Source organism: Arvicola amphibius, chromosome 8 (assembly GCF_903992535.2).
Source record: "Arvicola amphibius chromosome 8, mArvAmp1.2, whole genome shotgun sequence".
NCBI lineage: Eukaryota > Metazoa > Chordata > Mammalia > Rodentia > Cricetidae > Arvicola > Arvicola amphibius.
The window spans coordinates 128389954-128415948 of record NC_052054.1 but is presented as its reverse complement, the minus strand read 5'-3'; the positions used below and the strand labels follow the sequence as shown (position 1 = coordinate 128415948).

At 44.1% G+C, this 25995-nt stretch overlaps 1 protein-coding gene across 6 annotated transcripts in view; it reads right to left on the bottom strand.

The window, feature by feature from the left end:
* Positions 1-25995, bottom strand: part of Ino80d (INO80 complex subunit D) — a 56413-nt gene that overhangs the window by 19480 nt on the left and 10938 nt on the right. For 4 of the 6 annotated variants that reach the window (XM_038338773.1, XM_038338771.1, XM_038338775.1 and 1 more), the window contains 4 exons: positions 20428-20518; positions 20073-20319; positions 12790-13520; positions 6473-6581 (listed from right to left, as the gene is read on the bottom strand). In XM_038338773.1, the coding sequence (XP_038194701.1) occupies positions 6473-6581; positions 12790-13520; positions 20073-20290 (1058 nt within the window). In that variant the 5' untranslated portion in view covers positions 20291-20319; positions 20428-20518. Of the gene's footprint in view, positions 1-6472; positions 6582-12789; positions 13521-19933; positions 19996-20072; positions 20320-20427; positions 20519-25995 lie in introns of all 6 variants that reach the window. The other 2 variants (XM_038338777.1, XM_038338776.1) reach the window with 2 other exon arrangements.

Below are 25995 nucleotides of genomic sequence, written 5' to 3'. Positions count from 1 at the left end.
GAGAGAGAGAGAGAGAGAGGGAGGGAGGGAGGAAGGGAGGGAGGGAAGAAGGCAGAGAGAAAAAAGTTAATTCGACGCCAAGGCTGATGGAGCAGGCCTACAATCCCAGCTGCCAAGGCTGACGGAACAGGCCTACAATCCCAGTGCTCAGGAGGCTGAAATGGGACGACCACAAGCTCAAGTCCAGCTTGACCTGCAGAGCAGATTCTGATCCAGGATGGGCAATTTAGCAAGACCCTGTCCCAAAATCAAGTAAAGAAAAGGTCTGACATATAGCTCAGCAGTAAAACTTTTGCCTAGTGTTTAAGAGGTTCGATTACCAGGAAAGGAGAGCATGGGGACAGTTAAACTTTTGGTGGTCCTTGCCTTTAATGCCAGCACTCAGCTTCTCAGGAGGCTGAGGCAGGAGGATCTCTCTGAGTTTGAGGCCAGTCTGGTCTACAGAGTGAGTTCCAGGACAGCCAGGGCTATGTAGAGAGACCCTGTCTCAACAAACAAACAAACAAACAAAGAAAATGGGTACTGATGGGCTAGAGAGACAGTCAGTGGTAAGAGCACTCACTGTGTACACAGGGGGACAAGTGTGGACTCTAGAACCCTTTGTGGGCAGTTGAGTAAGAGAATGTTTTGTTCTTGCAGAGGACCTGGTTTTCATTCCCAACACTCACATGGTAGCTCTCAACTAGTCATAGCTCCAGCTTCAGGGTACTCTTCAGGTACCAGGTATGTATGTGGTAGATATAGATACATATATGCAGGCAAAACACTCATACAACAAAATAAAGAAATCTTTTAAAAAAATGGTTAGGGGGCTGGGTGGTGGTGGTACACATCTTTAATCCCAGCACTGGGGAAAATCAGAGGCAGGCAGATCTCTGTGAATTTGAGGCCAATTTGGTCTACAAAGCAAGTTCCAGGACAGGCCCCAAAGCTACAAAGAAACCCTGTCTCAAAAAAACAAAAACAAACAAGAAACAAAAAGAAATAGTATGGTACATACCCATAACCTTATTGTGTGTAAACAGGTAACTGCTGGAACTTGCTGACAACCAGCCTTCCCAGGTACCACGAGAAACACAATCTCAAGGGAATAAGGCAGAGAGGTAAAGCAGGACACCCGACATGGAAGGTCAAAGCACACACATGCAACATGCACGTTCTCACACACGCATGAACATACTACACTAAAACTGGGCAAGTACTAAGATAACTATTTGTTAAAAGGAGGAAAGTATATCAAAGGAAAAGTAAAATACTAGAAAATCAGGGTCTTGTGGCCTTCGAGGTAGACTGAAGTGTGAACTAAGGAAGGCTGTGAGTCTCAAACAACAAAGGGCACCGTGACAATTCTGCAAGAATGGAAGGGAGAGGCAGAATGCAAGAACAAACAATTTCAGTACCCCTGACTATCTATACAGGCTGTTCTTAGGAATTTCACAAGCAATGACTTCTATCCATTACTCATCTGTCAGGTACTGGGCAGAGAATTCATTTAGGTTAACTCGGCATTTGCAGAATTAACCCCAAAACTTTGAAGTCAAGTTTCGTGGAGATGAAGCCTGACTGAGAGTAACTCAGTGTTAGTTGTCAGTAATAACACAGCTACACTTGACGAAAGCTACTGTGTTCTAGCTCAGAGCACAGGAGTTAAGGAAGCAGTCCTGAAGGACAGTGTTGGGCTATGCGAGGCAGGAGTGGTGCGAGAGCAAGCCCACTAGTGCAGCTTATCAACACTACCATCAACACAAGCCAACTGAGTCCCTCTGCTCCAGCTCCAAACTTTGGACTATAATTTGCTTCCATGTAGACTCAGTTTATAAGCAGTCTCTGTTGAACCATTTTTCACTTCCTGTTGTACTGTCTATCACATTTCCAATTCTACAAATTCAAGAAGCGAAAGATAAACGGAATGTCCATGCATGGAGGTTATGAGCGCCTAGGAGTGGATCTGGTGCCCAGTGTCCAGCCAGGTCTATTCACATAGGTCCGAGAAAAGCTTAAAGAGTTTCTAAACACGCAAAACTGAAGCCAAACGCAGCTTCCTAGTCTTATGTCTCTCCCAGCAGCTGCGGAACAGAGCTACATCTCCCAGTCTGCCTCTGGGCTGGAGCAGCCAGTATGCCATAAGCAGACAGAAAAGGTTACAGAGACACAGTAAAGCTGGTCCAGACAGAAAAACCTCCAAGCAGGTTACAGTGTGTTTAACAATGTGCACAGGCTTAAGGAAAACAAATGGGTATAAACAGCCATAGGAAAAAAATTAGTTTAAAAATGATAAAGTCTTCAAAAAAAGAGAAATGTAATTAAAAAAAAAGCCATTAAGGAAAAAAATACACAGGGAGTCTGGATCCTACATGGTGTCTTGGTAACTCTGAATTTTTTAAATGATAATGAACCAAAACAATAGCTGCTGAGAGACACTGGATTATAGAAACTACTAAGTTAAACTAACCTCTAAATTTTTAAAATGTCAACATCAAAATGGAAGTTAGACAATGTGTTGTGTTGGTGTAGAGATTATGCTTTTGTTTCCACAAGGAACAAAAGGCTATGTGGATTCCTTTCTGATTAACAGAGATCAGATTTGACAGAAGACCTCCTTCCAAGAATTATCTTGGTTATAGACATGGGAGAGGGGAGGAGCCAAAAGGACTACAGGACAGGTGACATGGGAACAGCTGAGACTGGACGAGACCTGATAAATCTTGTTGGCTGCAGAGTCCTCAGGATTTCTTATTAAATGCCATCTTTTCATATGGCATGGATAGAGATTTATATTACAGTTTGATTATACAGTCCAAAACAGATTTATAAAGTTCAGAGATACCTTTTACCTGCTCAAACATAGAGCAGAATATTTAACTGATTTGTACACACAACACATTCAATACTTGTGTTAATGCAGATATGTATGCTAGTTTTTATTTATTTATTTAGGTTTTTCAAGACAGGGTATCTTTGTGGCTTTGGAGCCTGTCCTGGAACTAGCTCTTGTAGACCAGGCTGGCCTCGAACTCACAGAGACCAGCCTGTCTCTGCTTCCTGAGTGATGGGATTAAAGGTTTGCACCACCACCGCCGCTGGGCTTCATGCTACTTTTGAAAGTTTATGTATTTTCAGAGCAAGGGGAACAGACACTGGTTGCCAGGTGATCCATCCTCTCAGTGTCTCTGTTGTACCTTCCTCAGAGTTCTTCATCCAAAACAGCTTCAAGGTTGCTGGCTGAGACGGTCCAGCCTCACAGACTACTCAAGCCAAGACTTCAGATAAGCCTTGCACTTTCCCATTGCACAAAGGCTGGACAACAAATAATACAACAGTTAACTCTCCTAGGACTTAACCATTATCCCATTCTTCCCAGGGTCTAAAGATGCCAGCACCACAGACAGACAACAGGAAGCAGTCTAGAGAAAACAATGTCCACATTCCTAAGGGGGGGGGGGTAGGTGGTCATTCGATGGGTTATAGATGTGTGTCATCTTTTAGGGAGGTTGGTTACAAGCTGTTATTGAGCATAATAAGGAAAAAAGCTAAACAAAGGAGTTAGATTTAAGAATTTCTTTTCTGAAGGAAAAAGGGAGGATACAGTATAAAAATGATGAGATGGATTATTGAGCCTACTTTTAAGTAACCACTAGTATCAAATATTTTACACTGGTATGGATTTTTGCATACTGATATAAATTTTAAGGTATTTTTGTTATACTGTATGCAAGTTTCTATTCTTGGAGTTTTTTGTTTTTTATTTTGTTTGTTCGTTTTTGGTTGGTTAGCTTGTTTGTTTGTTTTTTGAGACAGGGTTTCTCTGTGTAGTTTTGGAGCCTGTCCTGGAACTCACTCTGTATACCAGGCTGTCTATTCTTGTATAAGGTATTGTACCTATGCAGTTCACTTAAAAAGGTTACGTAAAATTTTAGTCTTCGAAAGCTATTTAGGATAATAAATACAGGTTAACAGTTATAACTATCAAATATAGTCATGTAAAGTATGTTTTCAAGGTCATGTAGAGATACATTTTAGGTCATCTTCAAACACTTCAAAGACCTCCAGAATATGACATTTAAAATGTTTTAATGGGCTAGAGAGGTTAAGAGCACTGGCTGCTCTGCCAGAGGTTCTGAGTTCAGTTCCCAGCAACCACATGGTGGCTCACAATCATCTGTAATGAGATCTGATGCCCTCTTCTGGCCTGCAGGTAAAACACTGTGTGTGTGTGTGTGTGTGTGTGTGTGTGTGTGTGTGTGTGTGCGTGTGTGTATAATAAATCTTAAAAATAATAAAATGTTTTAGTAACAAAGCTTTTCATGACAATGAGACACATATGCTCCTAGCAGCACCAATTTACTTCAGAAAGGATAATGGGCACTGAAGCCCTCCATATGGAGTTTGTGTGTGTGTGTGTGTGTGTGTGTGTGTGTGTGTGTGTGTGTGTGTGACAAAGCCAGCTACTGGGCAATGTTGACAGTATGCTGTGCAGACTGAACCAACAGAATGCCAAAGGTGACTGCTGAAGTTTGCCAAGACAAGGTCAGACAGTCCTTGAAAATTCCTGCTTCTCAAAATAGTCTGTCAGATATTCTAGGCCTCTAGGCCAAAAATGGATACCACAACATTGCAGAGGAACCCTGGGGTGACTGAACAGGCAGCCAGATGACTCTGTCATTTCTTTCAGTTTTGGAAGTTGTTTGCAGTGCACTTCCTCTTTACTAAGGTAACATCATATCCTTCTGGGGTCTTTGATTGAGTTGAAGACTAGATAGTCTTAGTTATAGATTTCCTTAGTTATGATAGAAGGTAAATTAGGTACAGAGCTTTGGACTCATCAAGATAGAATAAATAATGAAATATTTTCTTCAGATATGCCAAATACAAATAGACTGGATACCATAAATATAGTTCTTACCTGATAATTGTTCTTAGTATTTATAGTTTCATTATGTTAGAGTTAAAAAAAACCTTTCCTTTCTATTTGGACAAAAAGGAAGAAATGTTGTGGAACAATCTTTTTGTACACTAGATTTGTCACTAGGATTGGTTTTATGAAAAGCTGAACAGCTAATAGTCAGGATTTTGGAGGCAGAGAAGATGCAGGGGAATAGGATGGAGACATAGAGAGTCAACAGTCAGAGATACAGAAGAAACAGGATATGCAGATGAGATAACAAGCCATGAGCCACATGGCAGCATGTAAATTAATGGAAATGGGTTAAGTTTTAATCCCATAAATTAATAGAAATGGGTTACGTTATAAGGGCTAGTTAAAAAAATAAGACTAAGCTATTGGCAGAGCTTTCATAGTTAATAAAAGTCTCCATATCAGGATTTGGGAGCTGACAAGAAGGACAGAAAAATTCACCTACAGGATCAGTGTCTAATGTCAAATGAGGTGGCCTCTATTTTGTTGGGTATTTATGTAAATCCCAAATTTTTATTTTGTTTTGTATTTTGTTTTTCGAGACAGGGTTTCTCTGTAGCTTTGGAGCCTGTCCTGGAACTAGCTCTTGTAGACCAGGCTGGCCTGGAACTCACAGAGATTCACGTGCCTCTGACTCCCAAGTGTTGGGATTAAAGGCGTGTGCCACCACCACCCGACTAAATCCCAAATTTTTAACTAAATGATTAGCACAGCACAGGTCATGAGCAATATCTTCTGGCCCTGCCAAAGATGTCACGTGATTTACTCAGAATGCACCAACTGACCTCTTTATATTGCTAAAGTAGTCCCTAAATTTTTGTAATATTATTACAAAGAAAACGAACATTCATTATCCACAGACCCTTGACAAATACCTTCTTTATAAAACACACTGGGAAAACACTAAAGAGGACTATAAAAACACTGAGCCAGTTTTTGAGGAGGTGAGCTGAACTTACAAGAGTCACCTCCAGAAGCACTTAGTTACAGAAAAGCATCACACACCAGGCCAATCCTGCGGAAGACAGTGAAATACAAAAGCAGAACTTTGCAGGGCGTGTGCTCAGGACGCAGAAACAGGAAGTCAAGTTCAAGGCAACCTGGGCCGCGGAGAGCTCCAGGTCAGCCAAAGCTATGTACACGGTGAGACCCTGTCTCAAAACAAACAACCAAACAAATAACACTATTTCTAACTACCAGCTATGAAGCACAGTGAAACTCTACGTAGCCCTCAGCGATCAAGTTCTTTAGCCTCTGGGTATGTGGTCCGCTTTTATAAGATGAAATTGCATCAGATATTCTCTAAGATCCCTTTCAAATCTATTATATTAAACTGTATTCATCAGTGAATGGGAAAGACAGGGAAACGAATTTAGCAAGAAAACATCAAAATTAACTTTGTTCAAACAATATAATCCATTTCTTCCCAAACTGAACTAACTTTAACTTTGCCTGACTATACCTAATTACAGCATAGTAAAATTAAATAAAGACACTGGCACAGAAAGGATGAAAGGCGATCTGCTGCACACCCGCAGAAGACAAAGGGGAACTTACGTGTGTCTTTCATATCTGAGCGTTTCTCGGACAGACCATGCGACCTGGTACGGCGAGGCCTGATCTGAGTCTTCCGGCTCTTCTCCGCTCTCTTCAGACCAGTCCAGCCCTGCAGCAGACAGTGGGATGAAGATGGTGAGACAGCCCATCAATAGCAAGGCACTCGCTGCCACGTCTGACTACCTGAGGCCCACATGGCAGAAGAGCACCAGCTGCTACAAGTTGTCCCCCACCTCCACAGGAGAGTAATGGTACACACTACCACCATCAAAAATAAACAATGAAACTGAAAAATAGTAAAACCCTGACAAAAACACGGCCTAAAGCCCAGCAGTGGTGGCGCACGCCTTTAATGCCAGCACTTGGGAGGCAGAAGCAGGTGGATCTCTGTGAGTTCGAGGCCAGCTTGGTCTACAGAACAAGTTCCAGGAAAACCACGGCTACACAGAGAAACCCTGTCTTGAAAAACAAAACAAAACAAAAAAATATCTAAAATACATAAAGCCCTCCAAATGAATTTCCCTTCTATTCTTATTCTTACAAAGATCTACAACAAAACACACTGGGCTTTAAAAACATGCCATTTTAACAGTATGGCTGTGCTGAACTCCAAGAATAAACTTCATAATGTGCTTTGTTAATCATCTGGAAATAGCACAAGCAAAGAAATTGAGTGCCCAGTACATAAAAGGTAAAATTATTCAAATATCAAAATGTCATACATTAAATTTTAAAAATGTCATACATTAAAACAGTATTTTTAGAAAGAAAAGACCATCAAGGTCAAAGGTGGCAGCGCAGGTAACTGGGACAGTGCCTGACAAGAGCACACAGAAGCAGAGGTGTGAGGTCAGCCTCATCTCATGCTCACCTCCAGGTCACCCAGGGCTGCATGATCAAAGACTCTAACTCAAGAAAAAAGAGGAGTAGTGAGAAAAGTAATTTATATGCTCAGGCAAGAAAAAGTGCCAATGGAGTCACGCAGCAAAAGTGGCCCTGGGCAACATGAAGACAGGTGTGTTTCTCCACTGTAAAACTAACCGTCAGCAAAGCAAACCTTGATCTTGGCCTCATTATCTCCTGTTCTAACAGCTAACTGATAGAACCAGCCCAGGGGCCCATAAATGTGATCCCAGTCTGGTTTTCTCCAAGAGAAGTGCAGACATGGACAGTGGCCAGAGCACATTACAGTCTCCTCCTGAGTCTTAGGTCTCCAATACACTTAACTTTAAAAACACAAGAAAGGAAGCCGGTTGGCGGTGGCATGCACCTTTAATCCCAGTACTCAGGAGGCAGAGACACACGGATCTTTGAGTTGGAGACCAGCATGGTTTAAAGAGAGTTCTGGGACAGCCAAGGCAATTACGGAGAAACCCTTTCCCAAAACAACAACAAAAATAAGCAAACAAACAAACAAAAAAAAAACCCAAAAAAAAATTAGATTATTTTTGGTAAACTTTATTCAAAAAATGAAGAAAAACGAGTCATGCAGGCACAGTAGTGCAGTCATTCATGGGGCCCTGACGGCCTAAGCACTTCAGGGCCAAAACAGTCTACAAACAACAAACAAATCAGGAACTGGCAGCTCATCAGGGTACCTGCAGTCAAGACTAAGGACCAGAATTCAGTCCTCAGAAAGAACAAACTGTCTGACCTCAGCGTGTGCTCCACGACTCTCATACGCGCGCGCGCGCACACACACACACACACACACACACACACACTAAAGGCATCCGAAAAATCAGTCTTACAGATATTTGAAAACAAGTAACAGTGAGGAGCGGGGGGGGGGGGGGGAGGCTTTACAAAAATAATAACTATGTAAACAGTTCCAGTCATCAGTAAAAGCTTCAATAAAAAAAAATGCATGAAAAGGTAAAGAAATAAATACTGGTTCATAAAACATGCAGACAAATATTCAACTATATCATTAAATACTGTCTGCAAATGTCTCAGGGGTTCGGATGTCAGCACCACTCCCCAGCACGCGAGACACTGCGTGCACTCACACAACAGCGGTGCAGGGTGCAGGGTGCAGGGCAGAAGACTGCCGTTCTTCACCAGGAATCCAGGCAGCGGCACCAAACCCAAGTCGCCACCAGGTTCTTCACAAGGCGCCTCTTGGCATTGGAAGGCACACAAATGGCAGAGGTATAGGGAGTTTTAGGTAAAGTGCTCTTACCTGTTAAAAATTATCTACTTTATTACATCTCAGCCCCGTGTACTGTCTAGCATACCGTGTGACTAAGCATGAAATACCCACGAAGCTCCTCTGCTGTGAGAACAGACTGCTGACTGCTCAGCGCAGCCTGGGCCACCAGCTTTGGTTTCGCTGAGGTTAGATTTACTTTAGGGTGTCCTACTTTCAGTTTAGACTTTCTCAGTTTTGAGATAAAGTCTCCTGTAGCCTAGGCTGCCCAATAAGGTCAAAGATGGCCTTAAGCTTCTGATCCTCCTGTCTCAGGCATCTCTCCTCCACCAGGTCAAACCAAGTGTCTCGTGGTTCCTATGAGCACCTAGCAGATGAGCTACATCCACAATCCTCAGCGTCATTATTCTCTTTCTTTCAATGCCTTTCATTGACGCATGTGAATGAATGTCTGAGCAGAGAACATGGAGGAAGACGCCCTTTGGCTTCCACACTCACTTGTGCACATATGATCTTGCATGTACGTGTACACACATATATATACTTACTACACACAGAAAAAGGAAAAGGACCAGCGGGATGGCTCAGAGGCTAAAGATCCTCACGGCACAAGCTAGGTCCGTGTCACCTCTGAACCCAGGTGAAGGTTGAGAGAACTGGCACAAAGCTGTCCTCTGACCTCACACATCACCACACCACAGGCCCTGGCCCCGCCCCTCCACACCACAGGACCTGGCCCCGCCCCTCCACACACAGGCCCTGGCCCCACCCCTCCACACCATTCACGCAACTCTAGTTTTCATTATATAGTTTAAGGAAAAATTAAAGATGGGATACTAATTACTTTGCTGCGAATCTATGAATCTACAATAGTTTAAAGTAATATAAACTGGAAATAATTTAAATTCAGCCATGACAAATTATGCTATATATGAAAAAATATTAACTTAAAAATATATTATGCAAGATTTTTTAAAAGAGGTTCTGAATAAGTATGTATAAAAGGAACTCAATTTAACCTACTTTATAGAATTTACCAAGGTCATTTACAAATGGATATTTAATAGATTTGGGGATATCTTATTATTTTACTTACTATAATCCAGAAGTTTTATTCAGATAATACCAGGTAAAAAAGTTAAGAGGTCTGTAAGAAAGCCCACCACTCACATTTACAATAAAACCTCCCACCCCAATCCATTCTCCATGGGTAGGCAATGTCAACAGCCTGGGATCTGTATTCCACTTATACAGGCAAATATCTATGCACATACACGAGCAATGGATATGCCGATGCTCTTGCATACTTCCTTCTGTTTACCTACTTCTTACAAAAGAGAACATAATTCCTCTTGACTTTCTTCCACCAGTCAGACTCACTCTTCACAACAGCTGTGCCACAGTGTAGGAAACATGTATGTATGTGACTCACTCAGGTTAGCGTCAAACTGCTAATTCTGTAAGCAATTATACAATAAATGCTGCACATATATCATACATTTCAATATTTACAGCTAGGATAGAATCCCAAAAGTGAACTTAATAACTATGTATATAAAATACTATATCTATCCTATATATTATATATGAAATATGTATTGTATATGTGTAGTTTTGCGGGGTTTATTTTACTATTTTATGTGTATCAGTGTTTTGCCTGCATGTTATGTCTGTGTACTATGTACATGCTTGCTGCCCATGGAGGGCAGGGAAAAGCACCAGATCATCCATAACTAGAGTTTCAGGTGGCTGGAAGCCACAATGTGGGTACTGGGGATTGAACACAGGTTCTCTCCATACAGTTTTATTTCTTAACATTATTTTTTAAGAGTATATAAGAACTGGGTGGTGGTGGTGGTGCAAACCTTCAATCCCAGCACTCAGGAGGCAGAGACAGGTAGAACTCTTGCAAGTTGCAGGACAGGCTGCAAAGCTACACAGAGGAACCCTGTCTCAAAAAGAAGAGTATATAAGAGTATGCCACATATCTGTGGGTACCCTGGGAGTCCAGAAGAGGGGACTAGAATCTTTAGAGCTGGAGTTCCATGTGATTGTGAGTCCCCCAAACTCAGGTGCTATGGAAGAGAGGCAAGTGTTCTTAACTGCTGTGTCATCTCTTATTGATTTTTGAAACAGGGACTCATTCTAAAGCCAAGATAGGCTTTAAACTCAAGCTAATTTTCTTGCCTCAATCTCCAACGTGCTGGACTACAGCGAGGAGTCAGAAGCCCCAAACTACTTACTTTGTTATTAGCTGATAGTCACCCTGTTCACCAACAATGTATAAATATCACGTGTTCACCAAGAGGATTTTTCCAGTCTGGCAATTCACTGTTTTATTTCCCAGCCTGCTATGGGAATTGAGGTTTCCATTGACCTCAATTTCCTTTTTGCTTTTTCAAGATTAGGTTTCTCTAGGTAGCCCTGGTTGTCCTGGAACTCCCTCTGTAGACCAGGCTGGCCTTGAACTCTTAGCTCCCAAGTGCTGGGACTAAAGGTGCTCGTCATCACTGCCCGGCCTGCACTTCTATTCCTTCTGCTACTCATACTCTTTACTGGTATTTCTACTGCTACCATATCAAGCAAATAAAGAATTCTTCCTATAGGTAGAATTTTAGCTTATAACACATTCAAAACTATGTTCTAGGGGCTGAAGAGATGTCTCAGCAGTTAATAATACATAATGATCTTGCAGAAGACTTGAATTCGGTTCCCAGCAGCCAGGGAATCCAACATTCAATTTTGAACTCTGTGGGTACCTGCACTTGAGTGCTTGAGTGCAAACAAATCCACATACAGACAGGCATATCTAGAGGCAATTAAAACGTATCTTTAAAAATATGTATTCTCAGGGAAAGACAGTGGAGCACGCCTTTAATCCCAGCACTCGGGAAAGAGACGCAGGCAGATCTCCGTGAGTTCAAGACCAACCTAGTCTACAGAGTTCCAGAACAGCCAAGGCTACACAGAGAAACCCTGTTTTGAAAAACAAGTAAAGGGACTGGAGAGATGGCTCAGTGGTTAAGAGCATTGCCTGCTTTTCCAAAGGTTCTGAGTTCAATTCCCAGCAACCACATGGAGGCTCACAACCACCTGTAATGAGGTCTGCTGCCCTCTTCTGGCTAACTGTATACATAATAAATAAATAAATATTTTTTTAAAAAAAAGAAAGAAAAACAAGTAAAATAAATAAATAAATAATAAAACTTTTCTCTTGCTCAATGATAAAAGCATCTCTATGAAACAGTTCATCATGAATTCAATCCCCAGACTTCTCCACATGCACTTGGGCTCACAACACACAAGTGCACACAGACAACACACAAAGTAAAAAGTAGAATAATAAGTCTTATCTTCTCTTATTTTTCTAAGCATAAGCATGAGCTACCATGAGCACTAATATCATTTCTTCAATGATTTTTTAGGGGGTTGGGGTTCACTACAAAACCCTGACTGTCCTGGAACTTGCTAAGTAGACTAGGCTGGCCTCCAACTTGGAACAATCTTCCTGCTCTGCCTCCCAAGTGCCGAGTTAACAGTCATGTGGCACCGTGCCTGGCTTATTCGCAAAGTCTAAAGGAAAGAACTCTGAGCAGAGATGATGCCATTACCCACAGCAGACAGCGATACAGTGTCTGGTTCACGGACTGCAGTAAAGTCTCCCGAGGCTGAGGGAGAAACATCCTTTGAGCTAAGAACTGGCCAGAGTATGCAACCATCAAGGCCCTCCTAAGACACCCACAACTTCAGTGAATGCACAGATACTGATACACAGAGGACACAACCAAACACAACCATTTTTTATATATGGCTGTAAGTATTAATGAAGGCTATGATTATCTCCACGCTCGCGAAAGCAAAGCTAATCAAACAGTAGAGAAGAAATGGGCTCACTGGAAGAGGAGACACAAAAAGCAATGGGGGATTAAATATAATGACAATACATTATATGTTCACATGTAATTGTCAAAAAATCATTTTTAGAATTTCAAGAGTTTAATTTTCAAAAGTTATGACAGAAATTCTAAATGGTCAGTTCAGACCTGTGTCTATTCACCAGGTATCTCCCATGCAGAAGCATGCTTTATGTGTGTGGTCTGCTGAAACACACAACCATGACAGACAGATGTCATACAGAATAGATACAGTAAAAGAGAGGCCGACCCACCTAGGTGAGGGAACAGGTCTGCGTCCAGCTGATGCTTTTGGGTACACAGTTTCACCAGTCTCTGCAGTCGGCTTATACAGGACAAGTGTGGAGAGAAGGCGGTGGCTTTCATGAGGATTCGGTCAGTCCTGGGGGCATCTGAGATGGGAGCCCGACTGGATGGAAGGAGGGGCAAAGGCCTCTTGTTAGAGGCCTGCCTTGTTTGTGCTATAGAGTGTGTGGTGGGGGCCACTCCCTGCATTGGTAGGCTGGTGTTCTGAGGTTGAGGTGACTTGCAGACTGAACCCTGCGGTGGCGCTGGAGGCTTTACAGAAGTGGAGAGAGGTGACAAGTGGGCGTGCTGCTGTGGAGGCGCAGGAGGGGTGCTAAAGTGCTCTTGCCGAACTTTCAAAATCTCTGTCTCTCTCTGGCGCTGCCGGTTCTGAGCCAACTTGCTCTGCAACTTCTTTCTCACGGTCACCCCTTTCTTTAGGTCATCATCTTCCTCATTGAAAGCAAAGGGGTCTTCGAACTCAGTTTCCAGGTAGTGGAGAGGGACTCGTGACCCAGGTGGAGAGAGGGACATGCTATCCAGTCCATTGGGCATCTTCAAGGCCAGCGTAGGCACTGTCAGGCTAAACGCCATGGCATCCATCTGGTGCCTGACCTTCACCTCATCTACCGGATCATTCTTTTTCTTCCTCTCTTTTTTCGGGATAAAGCCAAGTACCTGCAAGTGGCTGTTGCAGTACCTGCAACAGTGGACACATGTGAGAGAATGCTCTTTATATACATATACATATATAAACACACATACTACAGAATCGAAATCCTAAAATACTACAGATCAGACGGCCCAGGCCAGGTGTGGTGGCACAGGCCTCTCGTCCTAGCACTTGGAAGGTGTAGGAGGATCAGGAGTTCAAAGCTAGTTTGTTACCCTTGTTCTTAATCCCAGCACTCCAGAGGCAGAGGCGGGTGAATCTCTGAGTTTGAGGCCTGGTCTACAGAGTGAGTTTCAGGGAAGCCAGGGCTACATAAAGAAACCCTGTCTTCAAAAATCAACAAAACAACAAAGTTCTAGCCAGAAATATGGTAGCACAGCCTGTAATACTAACACTTAGAAGAGTTAGGTAGGAGACCATAAGTTCAAAATTAGCCTGGGCTACGCAGCAAGACACTAACTCAAAAATAAAATGGAAAAGGCAACTCTCATTCCTCTCCAGCTATCTCCAACTGAGGTCCACGTCATTTTGATAACACGCAGTGTGGCCTGCTCAAGTGCAGAGGCCAGCAGACAACAGCAGGTGTGCCCCCTGGTGAGCAGCTGGACAGCTGTGCTCGTCTGTGCTTCCAGCACACTAAGAGCTCATCCAAGGTCTGACGATCACCTGAAAGTCTCTTGTGCAAAATCATTATATTCCAAAGCTACTTAAGTCCCTGAGTTACCAAGGTCGTGTAACATAACCCTGATGTGTGCCACCCACACTCACACCAAACACACCCCCACAGTCACATACACCAAACACACACACAGCACACACTCACACCCACCAGTCACACACAACACACACACACACACACACAAACACCAAACACACCCACACACAGCACACACCAAACACACCCAGTCACACACACACAGCACATTCACACCCACCAGAGACACACAGCATACTCACACCCACCAGTCACAAACACACCCACACACACACCAAACACACACATAGCACACTCACACCCACACACAAACACACCCACACACTCATACACATTGACACCACACAGTGATACACACCACACACACATCACACCCATACACGCATGCATGTGCGCACACGCGCGCGCGCGCGCGCGCGCACACACACACACACACACACACACACACACAAGGGAGCAGGGACTAAGCGTGGTTAGTGGAATGAGCATTTCAGTAGGCAGAGATGTAAGAACAGAGACTGCCCCCTGCAGCCCAGCCCTTGATTCAGATTACCCCACTACGTCTACAACATTGAATCTGCCCACTTCCCCAGGGGAAACTGACCAAGCTGGGGTTTGAAATAAAATTAAAGCTCATGATGACTTCACCAACGGGCAGACTACGTTTGTAACTTAGATACCATAAGTGATACAGCCCCTGTACATAATGAGAAAACAAAGACCTGTTATACCAATTAACCATACTGAAAATCTGTCAAGAGTCTGTGGAACAGAGTATTCTCTAATCCGTATTCTTCATGTTCCCACAGCACGTTAACAAGTGTGCCATCAAAATAGTACCCCATACTTAAGTCAATTTGGAAAATTATGGCTTAACCAAAATGACATAGTAATTTTGTTGCCTGCTTCTGCTGAAAAACTTCTCAAAGATTTATGGATAACAGCATGTAGCTCCAAGAGGGAGATACACCCTCCTGGAGTCTGTCAGTGTTCCCCAAAACTATCTGAAGAAGGAATGCATTACTGAAGCAAGCAAGTAACATCTTCACACGACACTGAGCAGACCCCACATATGTTCTACACTAAGCAGAGTCCTAAGACTGGACAGTGAGGGAAGCAGGGTTAGGAAAGACTAGTGACTAAGAAGTTAAAAAGAAGAAGAATGAACAATACCAGTATTGGTGTACCAGCCTTTAATCCAACTCTTGTGAGGGAGAGAGAGGCAAAAGGACCAGGAGTTCAGTCACTTTCCTCAATACCGGTAGTTCAAGCCCAGCCTGGGAGACTTGAACCATAGAATCAAAACGTAACAGTCAAAGAGGGAAAAACAGTAGTGACATACTAACAAGTCCAGCTACTCAGAACACCAAGGGAGGAGGACAACAAGTTCGAGGCCAGCTTGGGACACGAAGCAAGAATTTTATCTCAAAATAAAAAAGGGCTCAGTGATTAAGAGCACTAGCTATTCTTCCAGAGGACCCAGGTTCAATTCCCAGCACCCACATGGCAGCTCCAGGGGACCAGACAAAGAATGTTAAGGTGGGATTTTATATTCAGGGAGTTAAGAGTTAAGAGTGTTCACTACTCAGTCATGAGGAACAGGGTCCAGATCCAACACCAATGCTGAGCAGCTCACAAAAGCCTACCTAATCAGTTAGCCACTTCCCCAGGTAGAACGTCAAATCTGTGTTTGCATGTTTATTTTAAATGCTGTGCAGAACTAAACCTTCTAGTTCAGTTAGGAAAGATTTTCCCTCTTTAAGAGAAGCAGCTCAAGTCAGGTGGTGGTGGCGGCACACGCCTTCAATCCCAGAACTCAGGAGGAAGAGGCAGGTGGATCTCTGTGTGTTTGAGGCCAGCCTGGTCTAGAGTGAGTTCTAGGACAGCCAGGACTATACAAGAGAAGCCCTGTCTCAAAAGACAAAAAAAAAAAAAAAAAAAAAAAAAAAACCAACAACAACAACAACAGGGCTCTCTTCTGATCTCCCTAATAAGATAGTACTCGCTTTGCTCAAGTGAAAAGGAAGCCAAGAAGGGCAGGTGCCGTGAGTGACAACCGAGCACTGCAGCGAGGAATCTACAGCAGCGCCTGAGTGACCAGAGAGGGCTGGTACTGGAGATGGGGTGAGGGATTAGCCCTCGGTCCCTGAGAACCACACACACATTAAGGAGGTCAGTGTTTTCTTCCTTGCTGCGCTAAGCACCTGTTTCTGAATTTTAGGCTCTGCAATCTGAAATTCTAAAAGAAACCCCAAATCACCTCTCTATGAGCTCACTCTGGTGGATTCCTGCTGAAAATAAAAAATACTCATGACAGCAGGCGGATCTCTGTGAGTTCGAGGCCAGCCTGGTCCACAAAAGCTAGTTCTGTAACAGGCTCCAAAGCTACAGAGAAACCCTGTCTTGAGGCTGGGCGGTGGTGGCGCACGCCTTTAATCCCAGCACTCGGGAGGCAGAGGCAGGCGGATCTCTGAGTTCGAGGCCAGCCTGGTCTACAAGAGCTAGTTCCAGGACAGGCTCTAGAAACTACAGGGAAACCCTTTCTCGAAAAACCAAAAGAAACCCTGTCTTGAAAACCACCATAAACAACGTACGGGTTTTTTGGCCAGTTTATGCAGGTTAACATTTGTTTACTTTAAACAAGGACAACACATAAACACAGAGAGAGTGTGTGTTAAAAAGAGCATTAAATTTTCTACCCTAACAAAGTATCTAAAACCGTGTTCTAAAATGATCACTGTGACCTGGAGAATGGAAAGAAGCAGGAAGGACCATAAGTGAAAGTATTTTTCCTAAGACTGTAAAAGATAATCAACTACAACCCATTTCTTAAAAATAGCACAGTGTAGCCAGGCGGTGGTGGTGTACACCTTTAATCTCAGCCAAAGGCAGGCAGATCTCTGAGTTCAAGACCAGCCCAGCCTGGTCTACAGAGTTCCAGAACCGCCAGGGCTACATAGAAAAACCCTGTCTAGAAAAAAATAAAATTAAACAAACAAAAAGCACAATGTAAAGCAGAGAAAAAAATAGCACAATGTTCTTAATAAATTCACAAATTCTAGTGGCAAAAGTCTGCCCTTAAAGTGAAAATACAGTCAGCAAGGAGGGTGAGGTAGGGCTCCAGCAGAGCCCAGAGAGCCAGAGGCCGACCCTGGGCACAGGAGGGCAGCTTTGAGAGTTGCAGTTATCTGTCCCCTCCCGGCCTGACTTTCCTCAACTGTGGCGGCTTCCCTAAGGAGCCAGGGGAATGATCTGTCCTGTCCCTTTAAGAGGAGTCCCTCCCCCCACATCTGCTGAGGCAGGCAGATCTTCCTTCCTGCTTGCAGGAGTCTCTCTTTCTGGCTCCCTCTCTAAGAGGCAGCTTTGGTCCCACTTCTTCCCTTCCCTCCCTTCTGTTTCTCTCTGCCCCCCCTCTCCCTCTCTCTCTCCTCTTCTCCCCTTCCATAACCCACTAAATCTCTCTCTTCTCCCCTTCCATAACCCATTAATAAAAATCTCTCTCTCTCCTCTCTCTTCTCCCCTTCTGTAACCCATTAATAAATCTCTCTCCCCCCTCTCTTCTCCCCTTCCATAACCCATTAATAAATCTCTTCCCCTTCCCCTTCCACAACCCACTAAGTAAATATCCAACCTTACTCTGCATGGTGTGCTTATCCATGCATGACTCTGTCTCTCGTCTGCCATGTGACTCCTACCTGGGAGACCTGCAGCATGGTCTCATGGAGTGCCCATCTGTCTGTCTCTCCTGGTGGAACTGGCTGCCCCATTGAGGTTTCTCACCCACCACGTGGCTTCCTACCTGGGATTCGTGGCCTGCTGCAGCCACTCGGGGAACTGTACCGTCCCTGCCTATGACTGGCTGCTCTCGGACCTGCTGCCCGCTGTCGCCACTTAGGGACCTGCAGCATTTCTGCCACTGCAGCCACTCGGGGATGCGCAGCATTTTTACTTTTACAGTGACAGCCAGCCCGACCCTAAATGAAACTCTTTCCATTGTAGCTGATGCCAGTCCCTATGTCCTGCCTATGCCGATCTCCAGGGACTCCAGCGACCTAACGTGGGTCTCCGCTTCCAGGAGGACCATTGCTTTTGGGGTGACTCCAGCACTGCACCTCAGCCAGATTCCCGTCGCTATTCTGTAATAACGGTCTCAGGAATGGTATCCTGAAGCCAAACCCCTTCCTCCTAGTCTGGTGCTGCCTCCCACTCGGGGGACCTCTCCATTGCCACAGCATAAGTAGGGGCAAGGAGAAGAAAAAAATTGGGAATCTGACCTCCACCAAGGTAGAAAATGGTTCATTTGCTAAGACGCAAAGCAAACCAACCAAGACCCTTAATGGAAGGTGCAATAGGCCCTGCTCAGACTCAGTCCTTGATACCCCTGCTCCAGCGATCTGGATTAGTGAGGTGAGGGCAACAGAGCCCACAGCTGTCCTAGTCCCTGCCCCATCACGGAGTCTGGTGGACTGATCACTCCTCCCTCAGACGCAGAACTACTCACCAATGCTTCTTAAAGTCTCTCTTGAACCCTATGCTTAGCTCTGTGTGGTCAGTATCTGGGCCAAGAAGGTTCCACATACTGTATGTGGCAAATTATGAGTCTCCCTGAGACAGGAGACCCAGAAGGATACCAGTGTCTTGGTAAGAGTCTGAAGAACAGGGAACGGTATTCTTCCAGGGCTGAGGGACTGACTTTTGGTGACAGAACGGTTCTCCAACACTCCCATGCAGGACAGGGCCATAAACAACCATAGCTGTGGAGCGATTGGCTAAAGGTTCTAAGTGCTCAACTTTCAGTGTAAGCAACCACCTATAAGAAACATCTGCCACAGTAGACAGTGTTAGGCTAAAAATGAGATCCACCCCACCCCTGCATCCATGACCAGATTCTCCAGCGACTAAATGGCTTCCGAGCCTCCAGAGTGTTTTGTTCTCTGACACTCTGTGGCATTACCTTGTGACATTTAAGATAATAAGGATTAGCTTTTTTCTGATTCTAAAAATAATTGTTGGGGGCTGGAGAGATGGCTCAACGATTAAGAGCACTGACTCTTCTTCCAGAGGTCATGAGTTCAATTCCCAGCAACCACATGGTGGCTCACAACCATCTGTAATGAGATCTGGCGCCCTCTTCTGGGGTGCAGATACACATGCAGGCAGAATACTGTATACATAATAAATAAATGAATAAGTCTTTTTAAAAAGTAAATAATTGTTAAAATTCAAAAATGCTAGAAAAATATAAAGAGGATAATTAAATTATTTTTTTTTAAAAGTGAAAATCCAGTTTCAAAAATATAATGCACGTGGGACTCTTTAACCATAAAAGGCCACATTAGAAAACAATGTCAATCATGACTTCTATATCTGTTATGGAGCAAATCTAGTGAATGTTTCATTACTTTAAGTTCTTTTCCAACTATTACATCTTTTATTACCTTTCATGCAGGCACTTCTCCCCCAAAACCCAAATCAATACTGATGGCAGCACTTAGCCAGTTCCTACCCTGTGGCAGCCAGTGGGCAGAAAGACCAGCAGTTCCTTCAGTGGCCACCCACCAAACAGAGCAGCACTTCAAGAGTTAGCAGCAAGAGGAAGGGGGGAGGAGGACACTCTTAAATGTCTAGAAGTCTATGTTATCAATAAAAGAAGAAAATACCCAGACATACTTTAAAAGACCCTTAAAATGTACTGCTCCACTTAAAAGAAACTGTTCTTTCTTACCCCCAGAAGCACTCCACAGTTTCCTTGGGCAGTCCCAGGACTCAACACTGAAATTTAACGCACTGAAAAGAAACAGTATCAGAGAGACAAAATTCCAAGACTGCTAATGACCCACACCCAGCCCCAAGGTGGTTCTTACCTACGATCCTCTGATTTGGGAATGGGGTTGGTACAGCGCTGGCTGTTATACTTGGCCACATATTCACATTGCTTGAAGGGGGCAGTCTTGTCTTCCAGAACGTGTCTGATACAGAAAGCGTAACCGTTGAGTCGCCGCTGCTTGCACAGTTTGGGGCTATATGAGCACAAGGGCTTATTGTCAACCTCAGAGAAGTGTATATGTTTCCCTTCATACATCACGTGACTCTATTCCTTGTGAACATCAGCTAAAAGGCCACCACAAAAAAGAAACCCAAATGATAAACAAATCAGAGACTGTAAAGCCAACTCAAGGAGAGAATTTCACTGAGGGACTTGTGGCCTCTCAGCCATACCTGATTTTAAATCTTCTGCACCACAGCAATGTGAAGAGAGCCCAGGGGGACCAGAGTTTGGAATGCTCTCAATCAAAAGGAAGCAGATTGTCTACAAAACATCAAAGGCCTCATTAACACAGAGATAAACAAAGTGAGCTCATCCAAAACATTAAATATGTGCCCATCACCCTTCCTAATGTGATGGAATGACTAGAATCTAATATTCCAAGTATGAGATCCAACAGGAACCAAATCATATTTACTCTGTGACTAGCTCAAAGTGGCTCCGAGTTAGAGCCTCTTCCACCAGCTAACGCCACCAGAGTCTGTCTATACCTGTAATTCCAGCACTTGGTAGGTGGCAGAAGGACCAGGAGTTCCAGGGCATCCTCAGCTACACAGTAAATTTGAGTTAGTCTGGGCCACATAAGTGGGGGGAGGGTGGGCGATGGTAACACACACTTTTAATCCCAGCACTTGGGAAGCAGAGTTTCTTTGTGAGTTCGAGGCCAGTCTGGTCTACAGAGTGAGTTCTAGGATAGCCATAACTGTTACACAGAGAAACCCTGTCCCAAAAATCCAAAAAAGTGAGGGGATAGGGGAGAGTGGGAGCTGGAGAAATGGCTCAGCAGTTAAGAGCAACGGCTGTTTTCCCTGAGAACCTGGGTTCAATTCCCGGCACCCAAAGGATGGCTCACAGCCATCTCTAACTCCAGCCCCAGGTCTCCACTAGGCACCTATGTGGTGCACTAACATACATGCAATCAAAATACCAAACACATAAAACAAACGAAAATTTTCAAAAATGGCTTCTTTGCAAAGTACTACATTTTTTGCTACAATGACAAAATGTTTAGCAATTTGTTAAAAAATGTTTCTATGAAATACAAAACAGAGCTGTCTATGGCGTCACACACCTATAACCCCAGCATCTGGAAAGGAGAAGCAGGTTTACTCTGAGTTCAAGACCAGCCTGTTCTATGTGGAGCTCTAGCCGTGCCATCCAGCAAGAGCACATTTCAAAGAAACAAACTTGCTCTAGGTAAAGGCCACCAGGGTTGACGCCCTGGGTTCAGTCCTCCAGCTCAACACAGTGAAGGGAGAACTGACTCCTGCAAGTTCTCTTCTATCTCCACATACACGCTGTAGCATGCATGTCCACACATACATCATATACACAATGATAAAAGTGAATAAAACTTCTAAGTTAGGCATAATGGTATTCACCTGTGAGCTCTCAGCTCTTGTGGAGTAGAGGGCAGAAGAGCGGGAGTTCAAGACCAGCTTAGACTACACGAGAAACGGGTTGCAAAGTTGGCTCAGTGGATAGAGCACTGGCTATACAAATATGAGGAAGATATCTAGAAGCCAGACAGATACAAGGTGAGTGTGACAACCTACAATTGGATGGCAGGCACGGTATCGCTGGGCAAGCTGGCTAGTGAGACTAGCAATAGAGGTGAGCTCTAGGTTCAGCTGAGAGTCTGCCGCAGTATATAAGGTGGAGATCAACGGAAGAGGACACCTGATATCAGCCTAGCACACACACACACACCACAGGCCCAAAAGAAAAATTAAACACACACACACACACATACGTACCTAAAATAGAACAAATTCTGCTTTTAAAAGATGTTATTTGGAGCTGGGCGGCAGTGGCGCACGCCTTTAATCCCAGCACTCAGGAGGCAGAGGCAGGCGGATCTCTGTGAGTTTGAGACCAGTCTAGTCTACAAGAGCTAGCTCCAGGACAGGCTCTAAAGCTGCAGAGAAACCCTGTCTTGAAAAAAAAAAAATGGAAAATAAAAGATGTTATTTGGGGGCTGACAAGGTGACTTGACAAGATGATTTGAGTTCAGTTCCAAGGACCCACATGGTGGGAGGAGAGAACCAGTTCCTGAAAATGACCCCTGACCTCCACACACCCACCATGGCACTCACACATGAACACACACACACACACACAATGTAACACTACTTCCTTTCTAATGTTCTGTCCGCCACACCTGTTCCATCCAAACCTGAATTTCTTGAGGCTAAGTATAGTTACTCAACCACATTTACACCATGCATTTCACTGCTCCCAACAGTCACAAGTACCAATCACAGCTGGATCTTTTGATCCAAGACTCCCTAAGAAAACAAAGAGAGAAATTATATAGTGTCTGCTACACAAGCACCTACAAAGACCCAATGGAACAACCTCACCAGGGGGTAGAGTGCTAGCTGAGCTCTGGTTCAATCCCCTGCACTAGGTAAAAATAAGTATGGTGAGATACGCCTGCAAACCCCCGGGCCTATGCCTAAAATCTCAGCACTCTGGAGTTGAAGGTTATGAGAGCCTATCTCAAAAGAAAAAAGAAACAAACAAGCTCCCAGGCTGCCAGAGCAGTTCAGTGGCCGTCAAACAAATGTTCACCATGTGCAAGTCCAGGGTTAACTCCCCAGAAACTGGAAAAGAAGGAGGCTGGAGGAGGGAAGAGAGGAGAGAGAACAGAGTACGGGAGAGGCACACTAGTGAACAGGCACTACACAGATGTCTGAGGCTTGAGTCCGAGCTCTACCATGTGCCACGCTATCGTGAACAAAGCATTTCCACTCCTCTGTGAGACAGGGGAAACAGTAGTTGTAACATCACTAGGTCCTAAGGATCTAAGGATCACATGGGCTGAGCTTAGGACCATCGCTAGTACACGGTAAGTTCTGGAGAAACACAAGTTATTCATGGATGTTAACTGTATGGCATTTTTTCTCCTGCCAGCGATAGTAAGAGATGCTCTATGATCCTGGAGAAGAACGTTCGCCACACAGAAGGATCAAATGCAGATTATAAAGTCCTGTACAGTCTATAACAATGAAGTGGACCTATTTTGCTGAGTCATGGTCTCAGACTTCACAAAGACAAAGAAAAGCCCAAAGTATTGCTATAGTTAATAAAACTGTATGCACTAATAGATACAACCACACACAAATGCACAGAAAAAATAAGAGCTTTTTTCTTTTCACCTTATTAGGGCAAAACAAAGAAGAACTGAAGTAAAATATATTTAGTTGCCCCTAAAATGAGGATGCAAACCAGCAGAACAGGAATGGCTGCCCAGGAAAAAGGCTCTGGAGTCAATCCCTAACACAGTGAAAGAAAAGAAAGAGGGGGCGGGGAGCCAATCAATCAGTCTCAGGGGCTGGCACACACCTGGAATCCCAGCACGCAGAAGGCAGAGGCAGAAGGATCACAAGTTCAATGTCATTCTCAACTATACAGTCAGTCACAGGCCAGCCTGGCATACAGAAGACTCTGCCCTAAAGGTCTGGGCACTTAAGACAGAACACATATGAAAACAAATCTTTGAGTGTTTACATTCTGTGCCACTCATCCATCAATGGATCGTTGATGAAATTAATTCAAGTCTATTTGAAGATCGGTTGATTTTTTTTTAAGTTACCCTTGGGTGAGATGGTTCAACGGGTAAAAGAATGAAATCTTGTAAGGCGGCCTCTGGCATTCACATTTTTGCAGTGGCATGAATGCATGCACACGTGTTTCCACTCGCAAATACACACACAATAAGTGTAATTTTTATTTTAATTTTTAAAAAAATATCTTGGACTGGAGAGATGGCTCAGAGGTTAAGAGCACTGGCTGTTTTTCCAGAGGTCCTGAGTTCCATTTCCAGCAACCACATGGTGGTTCACAACCATCTGTAATGAGATCTGGTGTCCTCTTCTATTGTGCAGGCATACATGGAGACAGGACACTGTATATATAATAAATAAATAAATCTTTAAAAGAAAGTATCTTAGCTGGGCAGCAGTGGCGCACACCTTTAATCCCAGTACTCAGGAGGCAGAGGTAGGTAGATCTCTGTGAGTTTGAGGCTAGCCTTGTCTACAAGAGCTAGTTCCAAGACAGCCAGAGCTACACACAGAAATCCAACCTCAAAATCCAATGTTTGTGTATGTGTGTGTATACATATACATGTATGTATTATGTATCTTACATATAAGTTAGGGAGGGGGGAGGGAAGGGGGGGGAGAGCACACTTCTGTAATCCCAGCACTGATCAGGAGATGAGAGTGGAGTCCTCCCTCTGGGCTGCCCTGAAACTATACAGGCCACAACAGTGGCTTCACATTCATGCAATCCTCCTGCCTCAGCCTCCAAAGTACTAGGATTATAGGATGAACTACCACCTGGATCTCTAGTCTTCCTCAGAGACTTTTTTGTGCCCACCATCCACTGCTTTGAGAGGAACTCTTATGGGACCTTCAGTCCCAAGTACTTTGCAGGCAAAGGCAGGTTTGTGGCCGCCAGGTCTCCACAGTGAGTTCTACGACAGCACTTACTAACACCTGTCTTGGGAAAAACAACAACAAAGTGACGTTCAATTCTCCAATGATGCCAGCCCACCCTGTTGCCTGCTGCCTTATCATTTCTTGAGTTTTCAATCTCATCTTTTCTCCACTGCAGAGCAGAGCCTCACTTCCACCCCAGCACAGGGAACTATTTGGTCACAGTTTTCAGCTTCTGCTGTCTCGGAAGTGCTCATCACAAACCCTCTTCCCTGGAGGCACACTAGTTCCCACAAGCCCCCACATGACAGAGGCTGGGGAAAGGGAACTTAGGCTCGATTCTTCTCAGCGGTTGGCTCCTTGCTGCCATTCTGAATGTGCTGCAAATGGAGGAGCTGCAGCACATCGCCAAGCCTCGCCCTTCGCCCTCTCCACCAGTCTGAGAGCCCAGCGTACAGGCCCTGGTGGAGAGCGGCCCCCTCATCACTGGACCCTGCTCATCTGGTTCAGGACCACTGCATGCAAACGCTAACTCACTGCCTAGCTACGATCAGCGCTGGTCAACACACTGTGGGCTTCTTGCAGGTTTCTTCAGTTGCTTAAAAGAATAGAAAGCCAAATATAAGTGCACTACCATAGTTAATCAGAAATAGCTTTAGAAAAAAAAATCTGCATAGGCCAGAAGTGGTAGTACATGCTGACCTAGCACTTGGGAGGCAGAGGCAATCTGTGAATCTGAGGCCTGCCTAGTCTACACAGCAAGTTCCGGGCCAGTCAGGGCTATACAAAGGCAGGCAGAGCTCTGTGAACCAGGGCTACACAGAAAAACCCTGCCTTGAAAAACCAAAAGTAAATAAAAATAAATAAATAAAATCTGTGTAGTAAAATATACCTTAATGGAACAGTGAGCTGAGTGGGCTCACAGGGAAAAGCTCTTGCGGCTGCCAAGCCCGACCACCTGACTTTAATCCCCAGGACCACACACATTCAAACACACAAACATAGTTACAAGAATATTTTAATACCCCATAACAATAAAAATCATAAAATATTTATAATGTAAACAAATCTGTTTATAACACAATTACTTTATAATAAATATCTATTTTCTAATTTCATCTTGTTTCGTTTTTATTTTTGAGAGAGGGTCACAGACAGCCCATTCTGGTGTGGTAACTCTCAGTGATGAAGGATGGCCTTGAACTTCTGACCCCAAGTGTTGGGACTACAATGTGTGACGTCGTGACTGGCTAAGGTTTTCAAAAACTCTCCTTACCACCCCCCCCCATGTGTATG